Genomic DNA, 22,199 nt, shown 5'->3' with positions numbered 1-22,199 from the left:
CCATGAGCAATCACACGCACCCAGTGAAGGACACCTGATGCTGACAGCTCTCTGCAGCAGCTCACCACCACCACGATGAAACCACTGACCTTAGGACTTGGCACCAGGAAGCACAACTACTGTCACTGCACTATTGTTCTTTCTTTTTTGCAACATTTAGATCTGATGTAATAATAATTAGACTCTCAAGATTTCAACTATTCTAACAAGAAATTCTTGACCTTTCCTTTAAGGTATGCTTCCAGTTTTAGACAAACAACATTTTGTGTGTAGCACACAAGAGAGGCCTGTGCTCATTTCTCTTTACACAGAGAAATAAGTGCAGAGATACACATGAGAATGAAGTATCCAGCAGGAACCAAGACTCTCAAAGTGCTCCCTGCACACCAGCCACTACCCCTGAAACAGCCCCAGGCAGCAGGGTTTCAGTATCCAAAGGCTTCTCCATGCATCTGGCATCTACCACACTGCGTACAAAGACAGGCACTAGCTCTTCTTTCCTTTAGCACAAATATCCAACCCTGCCCTCTTCTTTCTCAAGTCACACTCAACTCACCTCCTCACCAGAGCTGCTCCCAAGACATTCCTGTGAAATCCAGCCCTTGAAACAAGTTGATAATGATACTAAAAAGCAACACACATGGCATGGCAAAAGGCATCAGGAAAAACAGGCAGATGAGGAAAATACCCCACTAAGAAAACACATCAGCCAGAAAGGATCGGCGAAACTGAAACAGTTCCCCTAACCTGATACAGAGTAACACCTGTAAGTAAGCATCAATACATGCCTGAGAAATAAGAAGTTCTTAGAGATGAAATAGTATTTTGTGACACAGCTGTCATGGGGAGAACTTCCAGAGGAGAAATGCTCAATGGCTCAAGGAAAAAACATTGTAGTTTCTAGTTCATACACATTTCAAGGCATCAGTTTTCATTTAACTACCTGTCATTATTAAAAACTGAAAACCCTCTTTAAACGGATTGATTCTTTGTACTGTTACTTTATAATGACAAGTAAAAATACATTCTCTCCTGCTAGTGTAAATATACACAGTGTCATTCGGTGAGCATTCCATATGGTTAATACAGCTGCCTTTATAAAAAACTCTTCCCCACAAAAAAGTTCACAGATGGGGCATTGTCCACGACGATATGAATGTAACGACACAGGCGACTCTCTTATCCTCCAACCACTAAAATATCCACCATCTGCATTTATTAAGCAAGCACACGATACATGTAGGTATCAGTGTCACAGCACGATCTACAGCACTAACGCCCAGTAAGAGATATAAAATAATTAAGAAACCCACACTTGAATCACTTCAGTTGCACCAAGCAGCTATTTTTCAGTTGGAAATCGAGCCGCCTGCCCCTTTACGGACAAACACACGCACGGCCGGGCCGAGCCGGGCCTGGCGCGCCCCGCCTGCGATGAGGCCGCGAGCCCCGGCCGGGCCCGGCGCCTGACTCAGCGCCGTGTGGGCCGTGTCACGCCGCCGCGGGCGGCCCGGCGCGGGGGTCCCCGAGGCGGGACGGGGGAGCGGGAGGGGGTTTCCCCGTATCCCTCACCTCTCCTCGCTCCGGTTCTTCTGCTTTTTGCCCATGGCGACGGCACCGGCGCGCGCGACCCCTCAGCGCTGACCGCGCGCCGCCCCGCGCACCGCCCCGCGCATATGGCACCGCCGCGCGCCGCGCACGCGCCCGCCCCGCCCCCGGCCCCGCCCCGCCCGCGCGCGAGCCTCTGCGCGCGAGCGCCCCTGCCGAGCGGAGGGGAAACGGGCCCGGCTGGTCCGGGGCTTCGCGAAACCGGCGCCGTTCGCCTCAGGCTGCACGTCGGGCAGTCCACGAAAATGTCTAAGTGACGGCCCGAATCTTGCAGCTTCCCTCCTGGGGCTCAGGTAGCCCCGGGAAATGTCTCAAGGATCCCCTCAGTCTGGAGTTTCCCTCCAGCCTTCCCAGAGGCCCCAGGACTTCCTCGCAGGATTGTGACCCGTTTGGCCATGAAGTCTGACTGAGAGTCAAAAAAAACTCGCTTGAAAAGGTTTACCTGGAGGCAAATGGGACAGCTAAGCCAAAGTGGGGGAATGAAGAGGCTAAGGGGGAAGTTTTTATGGAGCGGGGAGAGTACAGTACAGAGACCAGGAAGTAATTTTGGTGCGGGACATGCCCAGGACACCTCCCCCAGCCCTTCACGGGGCTCTGCTGGTCCATCTTCCCCAGCACCTCCCCGTCTACCTTGTAGGCGAAGTGTAGCCACAACTGTACCATCTACCCTGACGTGACTGGCCTTCTTCCTAACTGGGGGGCCTGGAAGGCAGCACTGGGTTTACGGCAGTGACCTAATGGAGCTCCAGGAATGGGAGACATTTAAATCCTTCCCCACTGCCAGATTTTCTCAGCAGAAAGCTTTCCCTCCCACTCTCTCTAAGGAACCTAGGGAGCACACGCGGTGCTGCGCTCTCTCATAGTGATGCCTTGGGAAGGCTGACCTGGAACAGAGACTGGACAGAGCTAGAGAATAAAGCTAAAACTTAAGGCATCAGCAGGAAGGCCCGGGCCCTTCTGCTGCGGGGCAGGAGGAGGTGGCCGACGTTCAGAGAAGCAGCGTGGAAGCGAGGCACCAAGCACCATGTATTGGGGAGGGGCTCTCAGGCGCGGCCTCACCTTCTTGTGGCCGCCTTCCTCCGGAGCAAAGCAAGATGGAACAGAAATAACAATGCTCACAGGCAGCCCAGACATCATTTTATGTATTTATTTAACAGGCTTTGAGAGGTGCATGTGTTCTGTTGCTGTCATCACCCTGCCACCGTAACTCCTTTGGTAGACAGAGCAAGGCTCACTGTTCCCTACAGCTTCAGGATCACCACCTCCATCCTTTCAGCTTCAGGATCACCACCTCCGGATTGCTTTGCTCCCTAGCACCCTGACTTGTTACTCCCCTGTGCCTTTCTACAGCTGTAGCTCCTTATCAGTCTCTCCCACCCGGGCTCCCAGCCCACTGGAGATAAGGCCGAGTTTATCTTCCCACCACACCTTCCCCGTCAGCACACTTCGGTACCGGGGAGCCAGATTTCCAAGAAAGAAAAAAGCAGAGCACGTGTGTTTAGGTTTGTTTTGGTTTTTGTTTTTGTAGTTTGTTGTTGCTTGGTTTTGTTTGCTTAAAAAAAAAAAAAAAAAAAAAAAAAAAAAAAAAAAAAAAAGCCTTAATATCCCATTTTAGTGGATCTTCCACCACACTTACAGGAAGAAGCAAGGAGACGGCGAGCCGCAGCTGCTCCAGCACAGCCCGCCTCCCGGCGAGCCCGCCGGAGCTGCACGGCTCCCGCAGCGTGACTTACCTCACGCCCTCGCTCAGGGCCCGGCCCCGCCGCTTCCGACCGCCACACCCCCGCCGGGGCCGGCCTCGGCCTCACGCCCAACCCCGAGCAGGAATCTCCCAAAGAGCAGAGGCAGCTGCGGCCACTGCCACCGTGCCCTCAGCAGCGCAGCCCCAGCACCGCCTACGCGACGGGAAACCTCCTTGAAAGCAGAGGCTGTGCCGTGCTCCGCCCCTCGCGGCCAAGCCCCGCCCCCGCAAGCACAGAGGGAGAGGGACCCGCGGCACCCCAGCAGGCAGGTGCTGGCGGAGGCGGGGACGTCTCGGGGCGGAGCTGCGGCGGCGCGGAGGGTGGGGCGGCTACCTCGGGCGAGCTGCGCTCCTCCCGCGGGGCGGGCGGGGTCCAAGTGCGCGGCTCCCGCCCGCAGTGTGGCCTAGACACGCACGCACGTACGCACGCGCGTAGGGACGCACGCACCCGTGCTGACTGCCACGGGGCACATGCGCGCGGGCCCGGACCAGTCAGCGCGTCGGAGGTAGTTCCGCGGGTGCGCGCGCGGCCTCCCGCACGGGCGCGCGCCCGCTTTCCCGGCCAATCAGCTCGTCAGGGGGAATTCCAGGGGCGCGCGGCCCGCCCCGCGCCGACTCTCGCGATAGCGGCGGAGGGGCGCGGCCGGCGCGCGAGGAAGAGGAGGGTGAGCGGCGGGTGCCGGGAGCGGGTCGGGGTCGCGGTTGCTGCCGCGGGCGGCAACACCACCGAGCCCGGGGCAGGGCGGGCGGCGGGCGGCCCTGGAAAGCCCATCCTGAGTCGGGTGGGTGGATTGTCTGTGGCGTTGTGTGTAGCGACTCCGCCGAGGGAGGTGCGCGGCGCCTGCGCAGTGCCCCCGCCGTGTGCCGCCTCCCTCGTCCAGGACCCCGGCGCCCCTTCCCGGCCAAGTGGCGGAACCGCGACCCTGCCGCTCATGCCGAGGCTCCCTGTTGCGTAGGAAAACCCTCTTGGCCCGCGGGGTTCCGCGACTTGGGAGCCTGGAGACCGCTGTGCACCTCAGACTGTATGGGGGACTGGCCGGAGTTGGTCCTGTTTTCCTTTTGCTTGGAGGACGAGCCTCCCTTTGGCCCAGCTGAGCAGGGTCTCTCCGTCGCCTGGAGACCTGCTGGCCTCTGATTTTCGCCGGCAGAGTTCATATTCCCTCTAGGAAGACAAGAAAGGGGGAGCGCAGACAGACTCTGTGATTAGCAGCTTTGTGAAGAGGGAAGCAGGGCGAGGGGCCGCGGGTCCGAGCGAGTGTGGCAGGGACACGTGTGGCAGCGGGCTGAGCGCTGCTGGTGCTGCACTATGCCCGCACTGCTGCCGGGATCTGGGTACCTTTCCCGTCGTTACTTAAAGCGTTTCTCTTGCCTGTGTATGAAAGATGTTCCCAGAGCCAGTGACGCTGGCAGTTCGCCTGCTTTGAAATACAGCCAAGAGTACCCTGGAACCCAAATTCAGCACGTCAGATCCGTGGTCAGCAGGTTGAGAGTCTGAGTACAGTGACTGTGCACTGTCACTTTCAAAACTGTCAGTCACTACACTGATAATTTTCTGCAGTGTAAGTTTATTGGAGAGAACAGTCAATTGTGTTGTCACAACTCTCCATGCATTCTGGTTAGTGTTTTGTGTCTTTTGAAGTGTTTGGGTAGGGAGAGCTTTACAGAAGATTATTTTGGCTGTGTTTCTTCACACAGCAATCAGGGAGTGGCTTTTAAATCCTCTTGCTGGCTGCCAAAGGGTGCTGTTTGCAGTAAAATTTTCTGGAACTAATTAAAGCAGTGGCCTAGAGCATTTGGTGTTGAGCACCTTGTCTTTCTTGTAGCTGAGGAGAGGAGTGTTAACTCAGATTTAAATATGTTAATGTGCCTGAGGGGCTTGAAATAATTGTATTAAATCTACTAGCACAAAGTTACATTTCTTAGACTTGTTCTAAGGCATCTTATACCTCCTCCCAGCGGCTTGGAGCTTTCCAACTGAATCTTCTTGTTTCAGAATATTTGTTAAAGTAGGTACATGTGGCTCAGGATGAGCATCCTTTTGGAGCTGGTGAATTTTCCTTCTTTACATTAACAAGCAGTTTTAGGTTCCTGTGCACTTTCAGTAGCTGCCTTTGCCATCTGTGTTCATCGTGAAAGTATTCTCCAAAGTGGGTTGCAGTAAAGAAAAGAACTATCTGCGAACTACTCCTGTCTTCAAATAGCAGAGCACTTTGTTTTTCTATGGTGTGAACTGCAAGCAAAGAGAGATCAGAGTTTTAATTACATGTTTGTGTAAATGTTAATTCCTTGTATCACTGTTTCCATAGCTCTGAAGAGATCACTTTCCAGCTAAAGATGGCTGCTGATACCTCTGTTGATCTCCTTCAAAAAGTTCTGGAGAATGAAATACTTCAGTCAGCCAAGGTTGTGGAAGAACATCTGGATGCTGAATTACAGAAGCTGGACCAAATGGATGAAGATGAATTGGAACGCCTTAAACAGAGGAGGCTTGAGGCCCTAAAAAAGAGCCAGCAGCAGAAACAGGTAATTTCTGTAGTACAGACTCTTAATGTGTAGAGTGTAACAGACCTTTTGTAAACCCTTGGGAAATGGTATATGTGAACTAAGTGTTTCATGGTTGTTTGGTTGGTTTTGTGGATGTTTCTCTCTCTTCTTTCTGTGCTCATTAGTTTTAAATTATCCAGGAAAGTGTCTGTCCACGTGTGCATGCTTTATGTGTTTTAACAGGAGGAGAGAAGCACCTGTGTGATTGCTACAATAAGGATAGGATAATGAGTCTCATGCAGAGATTTGAGTGTGTCTGTGTTCACTGAACATGGCTATCTGGAAGCATGAGTCCTGTAGGCAACCTAACCATAAGGCTTTAGGCTGCTTCTGAAGTGTCTTTCTCTGAAGCTTCTGGATTGTTACTTACAGCATGTGATATGTGTCCTCCTGTTAAGGTATTTTGTAGAAGGCTGTCATGGGATTTTTCCTTGTTCCTAGGTTGGAATCATTTGTCACACTCCTCCTTAAGCCAGTGAAATGTTGTCTTTTTATGATTGCTCATTTCCACTTACAGGAAGGAAATTCTCCCTTGGGACCTGACACCTCATGTCAAATGAGGTGATCTTTATGCTCCCTCAGAGCTCTTTTTGAAGAATAGTTTACACCATAATTTTGGTAACATACGGTGCAAGACCTGGATTATAAATAGGGAAGCTGTGGGTTTCTCAGCTTATTCCATCTGAGCTAAGCTAAACAACAAATTGATTGTGTTGGGGGAGAAGTGACTTGGCTGAAAGGAGATGGAGTCTTTAAAAGCTGATGACAGACTTTGAAAAGGGAATGCAGTCCCATTGTCATGGCAGGGCTGGGATGCTGGAGTACAGGCAGTGCCAGCAGCTTTGATTCTGTAAACACAGAAGTAGAGAAAGTGGCACACTTTTTGCTTGTCTTCAGAAGTTCATCTTATATTTGATTCTAGTGTTTTCCTTTTGCAGAAGTCATAACACTTAGATGTCCTTGGATGTGAACATGTGATAGATGTCATGCAAAAACTTTTTCATGTCATTAGGTTTTAAGTCGCTGTTCTCACACACTTTGAAATGCAAATGTGAAGTAGGATACTGCTCAGTAAAAGGAGTGTGCTGTCATACTATTCCAGAATAAATCTGTGGAGAGAGGAATTAATGCATAATCACTGTTGAGGGATAAATGAGTTCTTGATTTGCATCATGATGACTTCTTCATGTGCTCATACTTCCATGAATTTTTAATGTATATAATATCTAGGAGATTCTTTGTTCTATCCTAATTTAGATTACAGGATATCTTTGGTTTACTTGGAAACCTTTTTTTCTTTCACCTTCCTAAGTCCAAATGGCAAGATTATCTAATTAAAATGAAGGGTTTTTATCAAGTTTTGTCATACTGCACTATTCTAATTATTTAGATTAGTCTGTACTTGTTTAAATACACTGCAATTAACTTTTAGTAAGGTAGAGGCTGTGGATTTTTTTCTCTAAGTGTGTTTGTCAATAATGTGGAATATTAGCTGTTTGGAAACTGTATTTGCACACTTAATGAGACAGTTTTTGAAGTTACCTCTAAATTTTAGCTTGTGACATTGTGTTTCTCCATCAGTGTTATGACTAATGGTGCACATGTGTTTTCTGAATGATTTTCTGTGAGCCAGGTTCATGTTAAGATCCCTTCAATGTATATTTGATAGGTAAACATCATCTATTGCAGATGAGTTAGTAGGCTTTTTTTCTCACTGATTTTTTTCATAGAGTAAAAAATTTAAAAAGATTTATTTAATTTGGGTAATGACTAAGTTTAATGAGTTCTTTGAATATACTAAAATTTTTTCAAATGTCTAGAGTTTTTGTTGTATTCTTTGAACTAGTCTTGTCTTATTGAAGGCTGCATTGCAGAATTTTATGTAGCTCTGTACCAGGTTTGTATTTCCAAATAAGCAAGATGGCCTTGTCTGTGTATTTTCAAAATAAAAGTAAAGGCAGGGAAGTAATTTGTTTCTCCACTACTGTATGAAATGGATTTTCACTGCAGGCCCCCTCTTCCTTTTTCTAAAAGCTGTAGAGTTTGCACAACAGATAGACTAACAATCTCCATACTAATATTTGCTTTTATGTTTTCCAAAAGGAGTGGCTTTCAAAAGGACATGGAGAATATAGAGAAATCCCAAGCGAGAGAGACTTTTTCCAAGAAGTCAAAGAAAGTAAAAATGTGGTCTGCCATTTCTATAGAGATACAACATTCAGGTATAGTAAACAAGCTGTACTGAAAAAACCTTTTGTATAAAGATGTCTACAAAAACAGATGCATTTTTTTGTTCTTTCAAATCCCACTCATGAACAGGCATTTTTAGAAGTATTCACATTGCTTCATTATAAAGCTCAGTCACTTTTCAAGAGTTTGATTTTTTAAATCTATTTTTTCCACTACAGTTAATCTGAACATGATTTGACAATAACTAATATTTAACTGCTACATAGTTGATTAGAACATAGATGTATAACCTCTTTGACAATATTTGAGAAACTGCTATATTTCAGTATTGATTTGAGGCAGCCAGGTCTGTAAATGTAGACCATACAAGAGCAGCACTTCAAAAAGATGGCTTTGGTTATTCCAGATAGAGATATTCCAGGTGATTCTGGCGAGCAGAAAAAATAAATATACCAAAATCTTGTCTAGGCATCTTGAGAATTTAACCTTTTACTTTGAAAGGATCAGTTGCAGCTGCTTTCCCTTTGTGCCTGTGCCTTTGTGATTCTGTCACTTTTTTTAGTGTGTGAGACACCTAGATCTGAGAATATGTTCTGACTCAGAATAGGAACCCAAACTAAGATGTCCCACTTCCTTGGAAGAATTTCAGAAGTTCTGGGTTGTAGGCTGTTCCTGGGTCTCTCTCAATGTGTTCTGTTAAAATGCAGTTGCAAAGTAAAGTAGTTTATTGAAGGAGGAGCCAGTTGTCTTGGTTTTGGTTCTTTGGTGGCTTTTCTTTTTCCCAAATGTGTTATGTTTTCTCTAGCTTATAGAATATAAACTGAAGTAAGCCTCCATGTGAGAAACTGAAAGAGGTCAAAGCTGGATTTTGCAGTGAGGTATCTGTGTCCTAAATTTCCTAAATGTTTAAAGCATTCTATTTGGCTAGCTTGTACTCAAGAGAGTGAAAGGCTGTCGCTGCAAATAAAGTAGCTCAGGACAGGCTTGGGTTCTTGTTTCTTGAATCAGCAAAGTGTGTAGGCTCAGACAGGAGAAGGAACTTTTGAGGAAATGCTTTGTAAAATGTGTCACGCTGGCAAACAGGTTAAAGCTCCTGTGTTGAGTTTACCAACCACTGTATCAGGTTGCTTTCATCTTTGCCAGTCCAACTTTTTTTCAGCTCTTCTTTCAACTTTAAGGATAGTCACAGCACAGAGTTCATGCAGCCAAGCCAAACCACTTAGAGAAAACAGTCCAAAAAGCTGAGATTGCAGGTGGCAAGTCCACAAACCTCTGTGATCTGACAAGTATTTTGAGCAGTTCACGTCAGTGTCCCATAGCTGAGAAACAATAATTGTATGTTCACTCCTGTTCCATGGCAACAGAGAAGTGAAGTATTTTTGTCTTTAGCACTACTGTGCAAAGCAGTCTGTGCAAATCACTTTTTTTTCACTTACACTGAGTTACTGCATCTCAGCTGTGAAGGAAGTGACTGCAAAAATCGAAAGTACTGTAACACATTGAGAGTACTTCTCTGAAGAAATCTTCCATAGAGAATTTTTTTCCAGTTGACAGGCAGTGAAGCTTAGAGCTGGGGCAATACAAAGAAATGTCATCAGTAAGTGCAGGCCTCAAGAAATGAGAGCAAGGCTTCCAGGTGTATAGAAAGTAATTAGGAAGAAATTAGAGAAAGGGATGGTATAATTGTACAGTAGAGGTGCTCCAGGCTGCTCCACTATGTCATTAACTCCAGCTAGCTCTGAAACATAGTTTTTCTTGAAACTAAATTCTCGATTACAAAGGTCATGTCTAAGTATTAACATGATAAAACGAGCTCTTTGTTGCTCCTTTTAAACTTTCTCTCAAATGCATATTCTTCAGCTTATTCATTCTAACACTTTATATATTTTGGGTTAATTTTTCCACAGGTGCCAAATAATGGACAAACATTTGACTGTATTGGCAAAAAAGCACATTGAGACAAAATTCTTGAAATTAAATGCTGAAAAATCTCCTTTCTTGTGCGAGAGACTGCGCATCAAAGTAATTCCCACTCTAGCACTAATAAAAGATGGAAAAACACAGGACTACGTCGTGGGCTTTACTGACCTCGGGAACACTGATGACTTCACTACAGAAACCTTAGAATGGAGACTAGGCTGTGCAGACGTAATTAATTACAGGTAATTAAGCGTTTCATGATTCTTTTATTTTCAGATAAAATACAAAGAGAGTGAGCTTGCAGACAGGAGAATCTGAAATGCTGTAAATTCAGTGTGTTATACATTAAAAAGACAGGTAAGAGTTTAATCTAGTTGTTTAATCTGCATGCTTCATCGAGGGAAAGAAGAGAATCTCTTAGGCAAAGTATTGAGACATTGTAATGAGTCCTTTTTGTTGAGTAGTAAAAATAAGCCCAGTTCTTGTCATGAGGTGTGTGGAGTAGCAGTGATGCTCTGATATGGCTTCAGAGTCGTGCATTTGATGTAATCCTATAGCATCTGTAGATGCTTCATGCCATAGCTGCAATGCAGTGAAGTCCGAGCATTTTTAATCCACTTGAGAGAAAACCCAGCAAGTCGTCCTTAAACTGCATCTAAGTCAGTATTACATACATGAATATATTTTTTTATTCAGAAAACGGTACTGAAAAGGGAAAATAATTTGAATAAGTTAAATAAATTGGTAAATAAATTATAAAAATAAATTATAATCATCATAAATACCTTGTTAAAGACTACAGAACAAAAGGCAGTAGAACATATCTGTCACCACAATAGTCTAACTTCACAGGAGAATTATTTACCAAAATTCTGCTTTCCTTTCTAATGTGGCTCAAATGTCATCTCTCTTTTTAAGTTAATTTTGCTCTGTTGTTCTGAATGTGGTTTAGTGTGGTTTTTTAATTTTAGTTTTCATGACCTGAATTTATTTAGATGTCTAATGAGGTAAAAGTTTGGCAAGAAGTAGTATATCTTAAAGCCAAAGAACCTGCTATTCAATTTGGCTTAGTAGCTGTTGAACTTCAGGTGAAATGACTGAATTTATAATTTTAAATCAACTGGTATTTCCCAGGTCAGTAAAAATCAAATATGCAGAGACAGCTTGGATGTATATGCTGGACAGCAACAGCCTTTTATGGGAAAAATCCTTCACTGGAGTTGTATCAAGCACCACTGAATTTGCTAAACATTGACACATTGGCTTATGGCATAATTTTACTTCTACTTGACTCTACTAGTACTGTGTATTTGTTCTTAGCTCCTCGTGGAGTGGGGGAATTTCAGTTTTTGTTCATTTTGGCAGGCCCGGCTTTGCAATGCAAGCCACATTTCCACACTGCTCTGAAACTAATGTCCCACTCCTAAGAGTTCATGAAAAGGTCATAGGCCTCCTCAGAGCTTAGAAATAGTTCTTTTCCCTCAACCTGTGGGATAGGAGATGGTAAAAGGGTATAGTGTATTTAGGGGAAAAACTGTTCAGGTCAGATGATTTGCCCAAAATCAGGATTCAAGTGGTATGTTGACATATGTCATTAAATCCCAATCAGTGAACTGTATATTTAGGATTAATATCAGCAAAATAATATCAACATTTTGTGAAGAACTACAAATTTCTAAACACCCCTTTATTGCTAATTCCAGAAGGTTGTAATTGTTGTAATTGCTCACTCACTTGCTGACAAACTCCTCTCAGGTCATGTTTGGATACAAACCCCTCTCAGATCATGTGAGCAAAGGCAGGGCACACCCTTTTATGAGCAGCCAGAGGGAATTTCCCTTCTTGTGCAACCCTCCTGGAAGAGAAGCAGGTGCTCCAGCGTGATGTGAAAACCTCCTGTTGCCACCAGGGAACACAGGTCCATTCCCATGGATGCACATGCTGATGAGAGAGCCCCTGCAGGATCACGGGGCCACTCTGAGGTGCAAGTTCCCCCACAGTCCTGTAAAAAGTGTGCAGTCCTGTGGAGAAGCTGCTCTGTCTGGCCTAGGCAGAGACAGCGCAAGGTGACATATGGCAAACCCCAGTTCTGACTCCGAAGTCCCCATTAGCAACATTTTAGCTTCTTTTTTTGCCAGTGGCTCCTCACCTGTTTTGGAAAGTGTCTCTAATTCGTGGTTACAGTTTCATCTGACCGATGGTTGTCCTTAGCATGATCAGTTTGCAGGAAAAGCCTTTTCAGACAGTTTTTTCTACAGCTCCACTCACAGGTGCTGTTTACTTTCACACTCCTACCTTAACTCCAGTTATCCAGGCCATTTTGACCAGGATGTGCTGTGCTAGCAACACCACAGTGCTGCTTAGGGTGGCTGTAGCTAGTAGGCATTGTGTTCTCTTTAGAATGTGTTTTTCTGGAGAAACGGGTCATTAGAGATGATGCTTTACTATATGAATATGGCCTTAATCAACTTGTTTTACCCTTTTTCTGTAGTGGAAACTTGATGGAACCACCTTTTCAAAGTCAAAAGAAATATGGAACAAGCTTTACAAAGCTGGACAAGAAGACCATCAGAGGAAAGATATATGATTCAGATTCTGATGATGACTAGAAGAGCCGCAAAATATATTTGTAAATCATCTTTTGTTTATGCGTGGTACATTTCTAAGAATGTTTTTTATAAAGCTTACTGCTTTTCATTACATCTGCACATAATTCTCATTTTTCTATACAGTTTTATACAACTGAGTCACAGCTGAAAAAAGCTTAAGGTTTTTTTTTCCTCTTTTGGGAGTCATTTGTAATTTGAAAAATCTTAGTCCTTCTAACTAAACAACATGGCAAAGGATGAACTTAGGCCCTTTGTCTTAAGTATAAGTTTATGAAATGTTTTGAAGTAACTCAGAAACAGCTGTATGAAGTCAGACCAAAGGTCCCTCTGGCCCAGGATCCGGTCTCAGTGGCTAAAAGAAGATGCACAAGGAAGATGAAAACAGGGTGACCAGACAGCAGTGCTTCCCCACAATCTACTTTAAGCAATCTGTGTCTTGGGGAATGCCATATCTGAGAGCATTTGCTGCTTAAAATAATGGAGAAAAAGAAATCTCTTTAAATCTTCATAGTATCCTAGTATCAAGGAGGCCACAGTTTACCTGTGCTATGTGAGGAACTACTTCCTATTGCTTTTGTTGAATCTGACAAGGTTGTTTTTTTTTTACTTTATTAAAGGAGGTAACAGACACTTAAAAGAAAAAGGGTTGTTCTCTATCAGTTCCTCTTCCAGTTGTCTTTTATATTTATTATTATGTACATTATCAGTAAAGCACCACAAAATTACTAGTAAAGAAATCGTGCTTTTTAACAAATAATTGCTTATCTTATGGTGCCATATCATGCCATTGAATTAATTACCTGCATTGCACTATAAGTTGTAAAAACAGCCATAACTTCTGTGAATTCTGAAAGAGATGGCCAAGAGAAATGCCCTTTTACCATCTACGAATGCTGCATGTCAGAGCTGATACAGCAGGTAATAGCACATAGCAACAAGCATATTGAAAACAGCCTTGTTCACGGATTTGTATCATTCTGTGGTTGTGAATGTGTGGATTTTATAGCAGATGCTTTGTACAAGAGAGTAGACTAGAGAAAAGTATTTGGGAGAAACCTTGATTGTTAAGTTTAGATATAGTGCCGCATACTGTGTATTGTTCTTCAGCAATGGACAGAATTTTTAAAAGAGATCTTCCTTGGACACAATGTAAAATTCCTGGCTGGGTGAACAGTTGATGAGTTTTCTTTTCATTTTCAAAAAAATTGTTTGCTTTGTGCTGAAGAACCCTTTTGAGGTGGTACTTTGAATCCAGTTGGTCCAAAAAGCAGTGAAGTGGGTCTAGCCAGTCTTGCTGCCTTGTAGTAGAGAGCACTTGGGATTGGGCCAGCCCAGCAATATATCTCTTTAAGTTTAAAAAATTATATTTTATTTCTGTTCATGTACATTGAAATAAAATTATTTTAATTCTAATATTGACTAGTGCATCCTTTCAAAGAAGGAGATCTAGGTGTTATGGATTAATTTCTTTATTAATAAATCCATCAGAAAGTTTGTATCAGCCCTTTCTAGATTTCTAAGAGGCGATATACAGTTCTGTCTTAACATACACCATCACTTTGAGAACACAATCAGGTTAAGATGTACACAGCTGCCTTTTGATGTAGGAGAAGCATAAAGGAGACTTGCTTCATGTTGATCCCCTTTCTAATGCACAAACTCTCTAAATGCAGTAGAAAGTGCTCCTTTTTTTTTCCTGCATCCAGTAGCATGAAATCCAGGAAACCAATGTTACAACAGTATATTCACAAGTGTCTCAGCAGGACTCGTCACTGAGCCCTAATTGTGTTGAATAAGCTGTGGAAATATAAAATCACTTCTGCTGTAGTTGCGTGCTGTGTGGAAACATGTGGGCTGACTTGTCAGGATTCCAGCACGGTGCATTGTTGGAGGTTACTCAGTAACACACGTGAACGGCCTCATTACGAACTCAGTGCAAATCCTACTTGGAGTCTGTGCTTTCATGTCACGCTAAGCTGGTGATTTTTTTTCTAGGCTAATCTTCCTTCATCCTTCCTGGAACCTCTTCCTTCATCAAGCTTGTAACATGACCACGCATACTCTAGTGCTGAGACAAGGAGTTTGCAGGAATATGTGGCTTGGTTGGAATCAGACCCATGGAGTGGGCTGGGTTGCAAGGGATCATCTAGATCACCCTAGAGATCGTCTAGTTCCAACCTCCCTGCCATGGACATGGGTAACAAGGGAAGTTGAGACTGTTCATACTATAAGTTTAAATTTATTTTGAAGTAGCAATCTCACAGATTTGTTCCTTCAAGTCTTTACCTTCATGTCTGCTTTCTGCATATTCTGTCTTGAATGAACATTAAAACTGCTACTGAACACTCCTCTTGGTTATACCTCCATCCTGCATATTACTTTGAGATGAACAATTCAAACCCAAAAATTTTGGTTTTGCTGAAACCTAGAAGTTCTTTAAGAAATGGGAAATTCATCTAGTTTGAGTAGTGAGGAACAAATTACTCTTCTGTAGTAGAGTTTAATGATTTTGCCATGCAGGTTAAATTACCGAATTGTCCATGATCATAAGACCTGGGACAGCAAGGTAGAAGTGTCACAATACATAGAACACTTGCTCAAATAAATGTCAGCTGTATAGACTTGAAAAGCAGAAAGATTACTTTGTCAACAGCAATCTAGTGGCCATGGGGCTGATAGATGATGATGATGACTTGCAATATCCAAAAGGAATGCAGGTTTTATGGGATTAATTGCTTACAGTAGATGGATGAGGTATGTGAGGACATGACTGACTAAGGTTCCTGAGCCTAGACCAAACACAAAATGGTACCTGGTCTGGCAAGTGTCAGCCATGAAAAGTTGTTAGACAATAAAGAGATGAGAAATGTTCAGGTATAGTTTTGGAAGTGATGGGGTTTATGCCTGAACTCAGCATATAACTTGAATAATGATTAGAGCTTAAGTCTGTGCCTGATGCTTGGTATGAAATAATTTTAAAAAGTATGAAAGCAATAATAACCAAACAGGCTCTCAATTGTTCAGCTCTTGATGCTGAACTATGTGGACTTGACAGGACACTCCTTGATCACTGATTGATCCTGGATTTTGCTGTGTTTCTACTCAAGAAATCTACCCCAAAGCAAAGTGCTAAGTTGAGCTTTGGGATCTGGGAGTGTGAAGAAGTCTGGTCCCAGAAAGAGGCAGAATGAGAAACAGCTTACGGAGAGGGCAACAACAACTGAGTAACTCAGTAACAACTGAGTAGCTCTCAGCCCCCATCAGTAGGCTGGATTACCTGCAAGAGTCACAGGGGTGGAGGGAGGCCAACTCAAAAGATGAATTCATGCTCTCAAGTCCTATATTACAAGTAATCCTTTTTTTTCTATCCCCTTCTAGAAATACTAATATGAAGGCTTTTCTATAGAAATTTGTGCTTTGACCAGTACAGTTTCTAAGACAAGCCCTTTGTCTTCCGCATAAGAGTAAAGCTGGTGTTCCCAACCCAGTGTGAGGGATGCTGTCACTTCATCTCTCACATACACACAAACAAGCACTAGATGATGCAGAAATACCTCAGCTTTTGTACTCATTGCATATCCAATAGCTGTGTAACCCACATTTTGAAAGGAAAATACTGTCAGTAGTGGTTGATCTGTCTGTCTCTCTAGAATAGCTGTATGTGACAGTTTGAGCGTGAGAGTTACACTCTGGAGCTGAAGAAAAGCCTCCAAGAATCAGAAGGTGATATTAAGTAGACTGCTTGAGAACTCTTCTGAGGGGTATGTTGCTCCTGAGCCACATTTAAAGGATAAATAGAGATAGGTTCCATCACATTTGACACAAAAAAGGTCTACTCTGATTTTTTGTTCTTGGATCATGCTTGGAGTATCCAGCCAGTCCAATATGATTGTGGTAATCCAAGACATTGTGGTCTGCCAGATGCTCCTTGTTCCCTGTCCCTCTGCAGAGCACCATTCTGCATCATATGCTACAGAAGGAACTTATGGTCATACCTTCTTTGTCAATTTAAGGTAACACATCAAACCGGCTAAAGCAGTACATAAGACACCAGAGCATCACCCAAAAATACCTTGTTCAAATGTGGTTAATTAAAGTGCATGTACACTGAGAGATATTGGATGCTGTTGATGGAAAGGAGGTAGTTAAGAAAACTTACTTTTAGAGTGCCCATGAAGGTGCACAATCTAGAGCTGCTTTTTGGGTTTTGATTAATTATTACATCCATGGCTTGAGCTGCCTAAACTACTGATCTAGTAGCCACATAGCTGTGTCAGCTCAGCATTGAATCTGTGTTAATATAATTTGCATTTTGGAACACAGCCTGTTCAAGCATCATCCACCTGGTGGTATGACGTCAACATGCGACTCTTAAAAAAAAGGTTTAAAAATTAACTTACCTTCTTTGCAAACCATGCAATCTCTGGTAACAGTTGCCTTTTCCCAAGACGACATTGTATGAAAAGCAGGTGATTATAATACACAGAACAACATTAATTACCTTCCTGATCTACTTCTTCCTTGCTAATTATTTCTTTTGTTAGTGCACCGCCCTAGAAAAAAAGCCTGAAATAGTTTCCTGTTTGTTTTCTAGAATGTTAACAGTCCTCAAGGTTTTGTATTATTAATTCCAGGCACACAGAAGTGCCCTTAATAGTTATCATCAAAACACAGAATGGTTTGGGTTGGAAGGAACCTTAAACATCACTTAGTTTCAAGCCCAATGGGTAGGGACTTCTTCCACAAAATGAAGTTGCTCAAAGCCCTATCCAGTGTGGCCTTCAGCACTTCCAGGGATGGGGCACCCACAACTTCTCTGGGCAACCTGTTTCAGTGTCTCATACAAACACTTTCTTCCTTGTATCAAATCCAAGCCTACCCTCTGTCAGTTTGAAGCCATTCCCTCTTGTCCTATCACTACATGCCCTTGTTTAAAGTGCCTCCACAACTCTCTTGTTTGGCCCCTCTAGGCAGTGGAATGTGCTATAAGATCTTCCCCAGAATATTTCCTCTTCCAGGCTGAACAATCCTAATTCTCTCAGCTTGTCTTCATAGGAGAGGTGCTCCAGCCCTCTGATCACCCTGGTGACCCTCCTCTGGACTTGCTCCAGCAGTTGCACATCCTTCTTACTTTGGGAGCCCAGAGCTGAATGTGTTACTCCAGGCGGGATCTTATGAGAATGCAGTGGAGGGGCAGAATCCCCTCCCTCAGCCTGCTGGCCACACTGACTTGGGTGCAGCCCAGACACAGTTGCATTTCTGGTCTGTGAGTGCACATGGCTGGGTCATGTTGAGCTTCTTGTCAACCAGCACACCCAAGTCCTTCTCAGGGCTGCTCTCAATCCATTTATCCCCCTGCCTATATCTGTGCTTGGGGTTGCCCTGACCCGTGTGCAGGACCCTAACTTGGGTTAAACCTGGCTCAAACTTCGAACTACTTGCTTTAGGTGATAGATCTGTCTTTAAGATGGGATGTGAACAAGCTCTCATAGAATCCAATCCAGTGACCTTTTTGCTAGGACATCTTTCCTACAGTAAAATTAAAAACCTCATTTTAGAGAACACAAGGAAAATACTTGTTTTCCTCCCTCATAGACTTTAGATATTTTATGTGGTGGACAGAGAGATGCAGAGTGGGATGTTACTTCAGTGCTCATCTGCATTCTCCAGAAAGGCAAGATAAGGAAGAGATTGGGACCCTCAGCACTTGTTCAATTCTGAACACAGTGAAAACTGGGAGCCTCATGTCTTACAGGTTTGGAGACTTTTGAGGATGTGTAGATATGGTGCATAGCGATGTGGTTTTGTGGTGGAATTTGCAGTGCTGGGTTAATGGTTGGACTCAATGATCTTAGAGGTGTTTTTCAGCCTAAATGATTCTATGATTACTTCCAGGTATACTAGATGCAAAAAAGAAAAAACTATGTAAATGTAATTATTAAACTAGGTGTGTCCCTTTAAAAGCTGGGAAGGACAACCATAGAGGATTTGTCTGAGATGATGCTACAGATGCATCTTTAACTGGTCAGTTAGTGGTAGGCATCCAAACTACGTCAGCAGCGATGGGCAGCTTCCCTATAAAGCAGTTACAAAGTCTCAGAATACCTGGTGTTACCTATAATTATGTCCAAGACAAAAGGAACAACCTGAGAAATTCATCTGCCTATCAATGTTATGAAAGAAGCTGAAACTCACAATGGAGACAATAATTAATGTGGGTTCATTCCAAGTAATTTTAGATAGTATTCTCACCACTCAGTAATGTCATGCTAAAACCTGCAACTTGAAGGAGAATAATATGTGCAGCATGTAAATGCTTTTCAAAATGATGCTGCATTTTGATCATTTCTCAATAAAGCAGAATAAAAAAACTACCCTTGACATGAGAGGCAAAAGATACAAAGTGAAAATCTGTGAGCAGGAAAGGGCTGTTAGTACTGAACCTTGGTGTGCTTTAGACCTCAGGAGTGGTCCCTTCTAGTTTATGTGAGACAAGTGGAAAATGCTGTTGTGTCAGGTCACATTTTTTTGTCCACTCTGCTATCCCTTTACCTGAATGTAACCAACAGTGTCATTGCCAGATTACAGAGATCTGGTCACTGTCTGCAACTTAATGCCAGGATGCCCATGAATACCAGGAACCTTTCCTGCTTCTTAAATTTAAGATGCAGATACTATCTGATAAGTGAACTCCTCCTCTTCCCTTGACTTTCCATCCCTTCCCTCCCAGTCACACACTGTGCTGACCAAACCCAGCACAAAGAGATCAGGTATTGACATGGTACTCCTGATGTATTTTTCCAAATTAAATCTATCATAAATATGAAAAAATGTGCTGTACTAATGACAGATGCAGCCCACTCTCATTAAGTGGCTCACCTACACTCAAAGCTCTGAGTTTACAGTCCCACAAAGACCTTTGAGCAGAAGATGATGTCTTCTAACATCGGGCAGCTCTTGTCACGTGGTGGTGCCTTGGACAAATGCACTGGCTGAGAGCCCTGCTCCATTCAGTGTATATGAGCATGTTTCCATAGAGGGTGCTTGGTTTTAGCTTTTACTCCAAAAGACAGTTGGAAAAAATAGGGTGGATAAAGAGATTTTGAGCAAGAAAAAGTCCATAATGCTGCTGAAAAAGTATCCTCTTATTTGGGCTTACAGTGGAATTTATATGAATACAAGGAAGCTGTACCAGGGACCTAAGAGCTTATAGCAGCACAGATAAAAATCTTGTATTTAAAACTTGTATTTGAAAAATAACATCCATTACTCAGTGAGTACATAAGGAGCAACGCAGTGCAGAATACGCATTAAGAATTCATTTGACTACTGTGAAATGTAGAAAAATGTGACTAGATGGTAACAAATGAAAAAAAAGTACGTAGCAAAGACAAACAGTATTTAAATTTAAAACTTTATCTTAAGTACCATCAGTAAGTGGACAATGCATTAGGAAATAAGTCCTACCTAAGGCTATAGGCTACTTCTCAAAGAAGGTCCCAGGTCCTCAGCATGAACACAGGCTCAGTGACAGAGGAACATGATGCTGTTTATATAAAGGATACTCAGATGTTAATACTAATTCTATTTGAGGGAATACATCTCTTTCTAATATAAATTGTCTTGTTCTGTGGAGAATAAATAAATATATCCTGGGTTTGCTGCCATCAAGCTGTGCACTATGAGCTTTTCCCAGACAATTTCTTCTGGTTTTCCTTCCCTCCAGCATTTAATCAGTTGCTATTTCCTTTGAAAGAATTAAAGCATACTGTACATGTGATGTTTCTATTTTCTAAGTGTTAAACCATGACAACGCCACAAAAATGTGCACCTTACATTATGTCAATCTTTACCTTCTGCTGTTCAAAATGTTAAACCCCAGTAAAAGTTTTACATGATAGTCTAGTCTGAGATATCACAATGAGGTATCAGGTTTGTACATGAAGAAGGATTGCTTAGCTTTGTTGTAATCTTTGGGAAGATTTCAGTAGGAGTTCTAAATTTAAGACTCACCTTAACCCTTATACTAAACCTCCTGTATCAATGCCTGGTCTTGAACATATTAATTAGTATCTGGCCAAAACAGCATTTCCTACCTGCCACATCAGTCACAAAAGAGCAATGGGAATAGATGGATTCGTGATGCATTAAATAAGGAAGAGAAAGCTATCAGAAGAAACTCTTGGCCTTCCTAACCTCCATGCATGCTGGGCAGAGTCTAGGGAAGAGAAAAATGTGGCAAACGGAACAGGATTGAAGGGCACTGGCCTCCCAGACTGTCTTTCCTTCTCTGAGTGACTCAGATGCTTTAGATATGTGAAAATTGTCTTGGCTGCAACGTGCAAATCTTTCAGAGCCCCTCTGTGTGTCCCCACTAATTTCAGTTGCTGAGAGACTGATTTCTTCCTCTAATTTCTGCTGGAAAACTCCTGCCTCCCCACATCTTAAACTCAGACCCAGCCTCTGCTCTCAAGGTAGTCAAGTGGCCATCCTGGATTAGGTTTGTAGTAAGCAATGAAGCAGTGGGATGATTTCCTTAATTGTCCTTGTTAAAATTCATGTGGAAGTATGATACTTAATTAAAAGCTTGCCTATCTGAAATAATTGAGGAAACAAGACAAAAACAATCCTTCCAGAAATATGTCCAGATGCAAAGCAAGGAGAGGACTACACAGGGATCTGTTTTTTGCCTGGTGTCTGCCACTGATTCATTTCAATAATTTCTGCAAGTCATTTACTGTGCATCAGTGTCCTTATTGATGGAGGAAAACCAGTGTTTATTTCCTTTCACAGAGTTGTCCCAAGTCTGACTAACCACCACTTGTGCAAATATTTGGATGCAAGAAATCATTGGAGTTCTAAGCTCTTAATATATATTACTTATTGTGCTTTAAAACAGTCATCACACTAGGTAGGAATTAACATTCCAAAGCCCATAGGGTGGATACCTTTTCCTACATATATATATATATATCAAAGTCATCAAGTGACCTGCCTCAGAGGAAGGACAGCTGAATACGGGTGAGTCTGAATTTACTCACAGAATATTTATTTAGAACCAGAAGCCTTGATTTGTTTTGATTTTGCATTTTGCCAATATTGTGATTGCTATGCTGTTTCTATATAAGGCCTGTGATGTTTTTGTGATGGGAGTGAAAAAAAATCCTCCATGTGGAAATAGCTACATCCTATAGCTTTCAATAGGGACCCAGATGGATTTGCCATTGAATTCATAGTTGTTGGGTCAAGCTATAAATCTGGGCTTGTGAATACTTAGTGCTAGAGCCCAAACAGAGCTACCAAGTGTACTCTGACCTGACTCAGTCAGGACAAGGGACTCTTTCCAATGGTGCCAGTGGATTATTTGTGTTTCTGCATCTATATAATCTCATTTGCAGTAGAAATACAGGCTAGAGAAATGGTCACATGCTATTAAAACTGATAATGTGTTTTCAAGTGTTAACAGGATTAGTGTTAATTGCCTACAAGACTAGTAGTGTGTTTTGTGTTTGAAATCTTCTTGGGAAAAAAAAACCAAAACATTTGTAAGCTGTAAAAGCTGCTCAGTTTAAATGTGTTCATCAGCA

The 22,199-nt window shown here is 43.1% G+C and overlaps 2 protein-coding genes and 1 long non-coding RNA gene across 7 annotated transcripts in view; 1 reads left to right on the top strand and 2 right to left on the bottom strand.

Moving 5' to 3' along the window:
* The window catches only part of EIF5B (eukaryotic translation initiation factor 5B), a 35,965-nt gene extending 34,247 nt beyond the window's left edge, over positions 1-1,718 (bottom strand). For both annotated transcript variants that reach the window (XM_063392575.1, XM_063392576.1), the window contains exon 1: positions 1,573-1,718. In XM_063392575.1, the coding sequence (XP_063248645.1) occupies positions 1,573-1,607 (35 nt within the window). In that variant the 5' untranslated portion in view covers positions 1,608-1,718. The remainder of the gene's footprint in view (positions 1-1,572) is intronic.
* A 1,023-nt stretch (positions 1,719-2,741) lies between these two features.
* LOC134548132 (uncharacterized) lies at positions 2,742-3,479 on the bottom strand. Its single transcript, XR_010079709.1, has 2 exons — positions 3,342-3,479; positions 2,742-3,160 (listed from the first exon to the last, which is right to left on the bottom strand). It is a non-coding gene; the product is annotated as an uncharacterized LOC134548132 (long non-coding RNA).
* Positions 3,480-3,481: 2 nt separating this feature from the next.
* On the top strand, positions 3,482-14,025 carry TXNDC9 (thioredoxin domain containing 9). 4 transcript variants are annotated; one of them, XM_063392579.1, is made up of 5 exons: positions 3,482-3,615; positions 5,656-5,872; positions 7,997-8,115; positions 9,991-10,245; positions 12,495-14,025. In XM_063392579.1, the coding sequence occupies exons 2-5, from the start codon at positions 5,684-5,686 to the stop codon at positions 12,610-12,612; spliced, it is 681 nt and encodes a 226-aa protein (XP_063248649.1). In that variant the 5' UTR covers positions 3,482-3,615; positions 5,656-5,683; the 3' UTR covers positions 12,613-14,025. The 4 variants fall into 4 exon arrangements, with proteins under 4 accessions (XP_063248649.1, XP_063248647.1, XP_063248648.1 ...); XM_063392577.1 differs by lacking the exon at positions 3,482-3,615 and adding an exon at positions 3,831-4,014; XM_063392578.1 differs by lacking the exon at positions 3,482-3,615 and adding an exon at positions 3,831-4,131.
* Positions 14,026-22,199: the final 8,174 nt, after the last annotated feature.

The sequence above is a fragment of the Prinia subflava genome, chromosome 3 (assembly GCF_021018805.1).
Source record: "Prinia subflava isolate CZ2003 ecotype Zambia chromosome 3, Cam_Psub_1.2, whole genome shotgun sequence".
In the NCBI taxonomy this organism is placed as follows: domain Eukaryota; kingdom Metazoa; phylum Chordata; class Aves; order Passeriformes; family Cisticolidae; genus Prinia; species Prinia subflava.
This window is presented reverse-complemented; position numbering and strand designations above follow the sequence as displayed.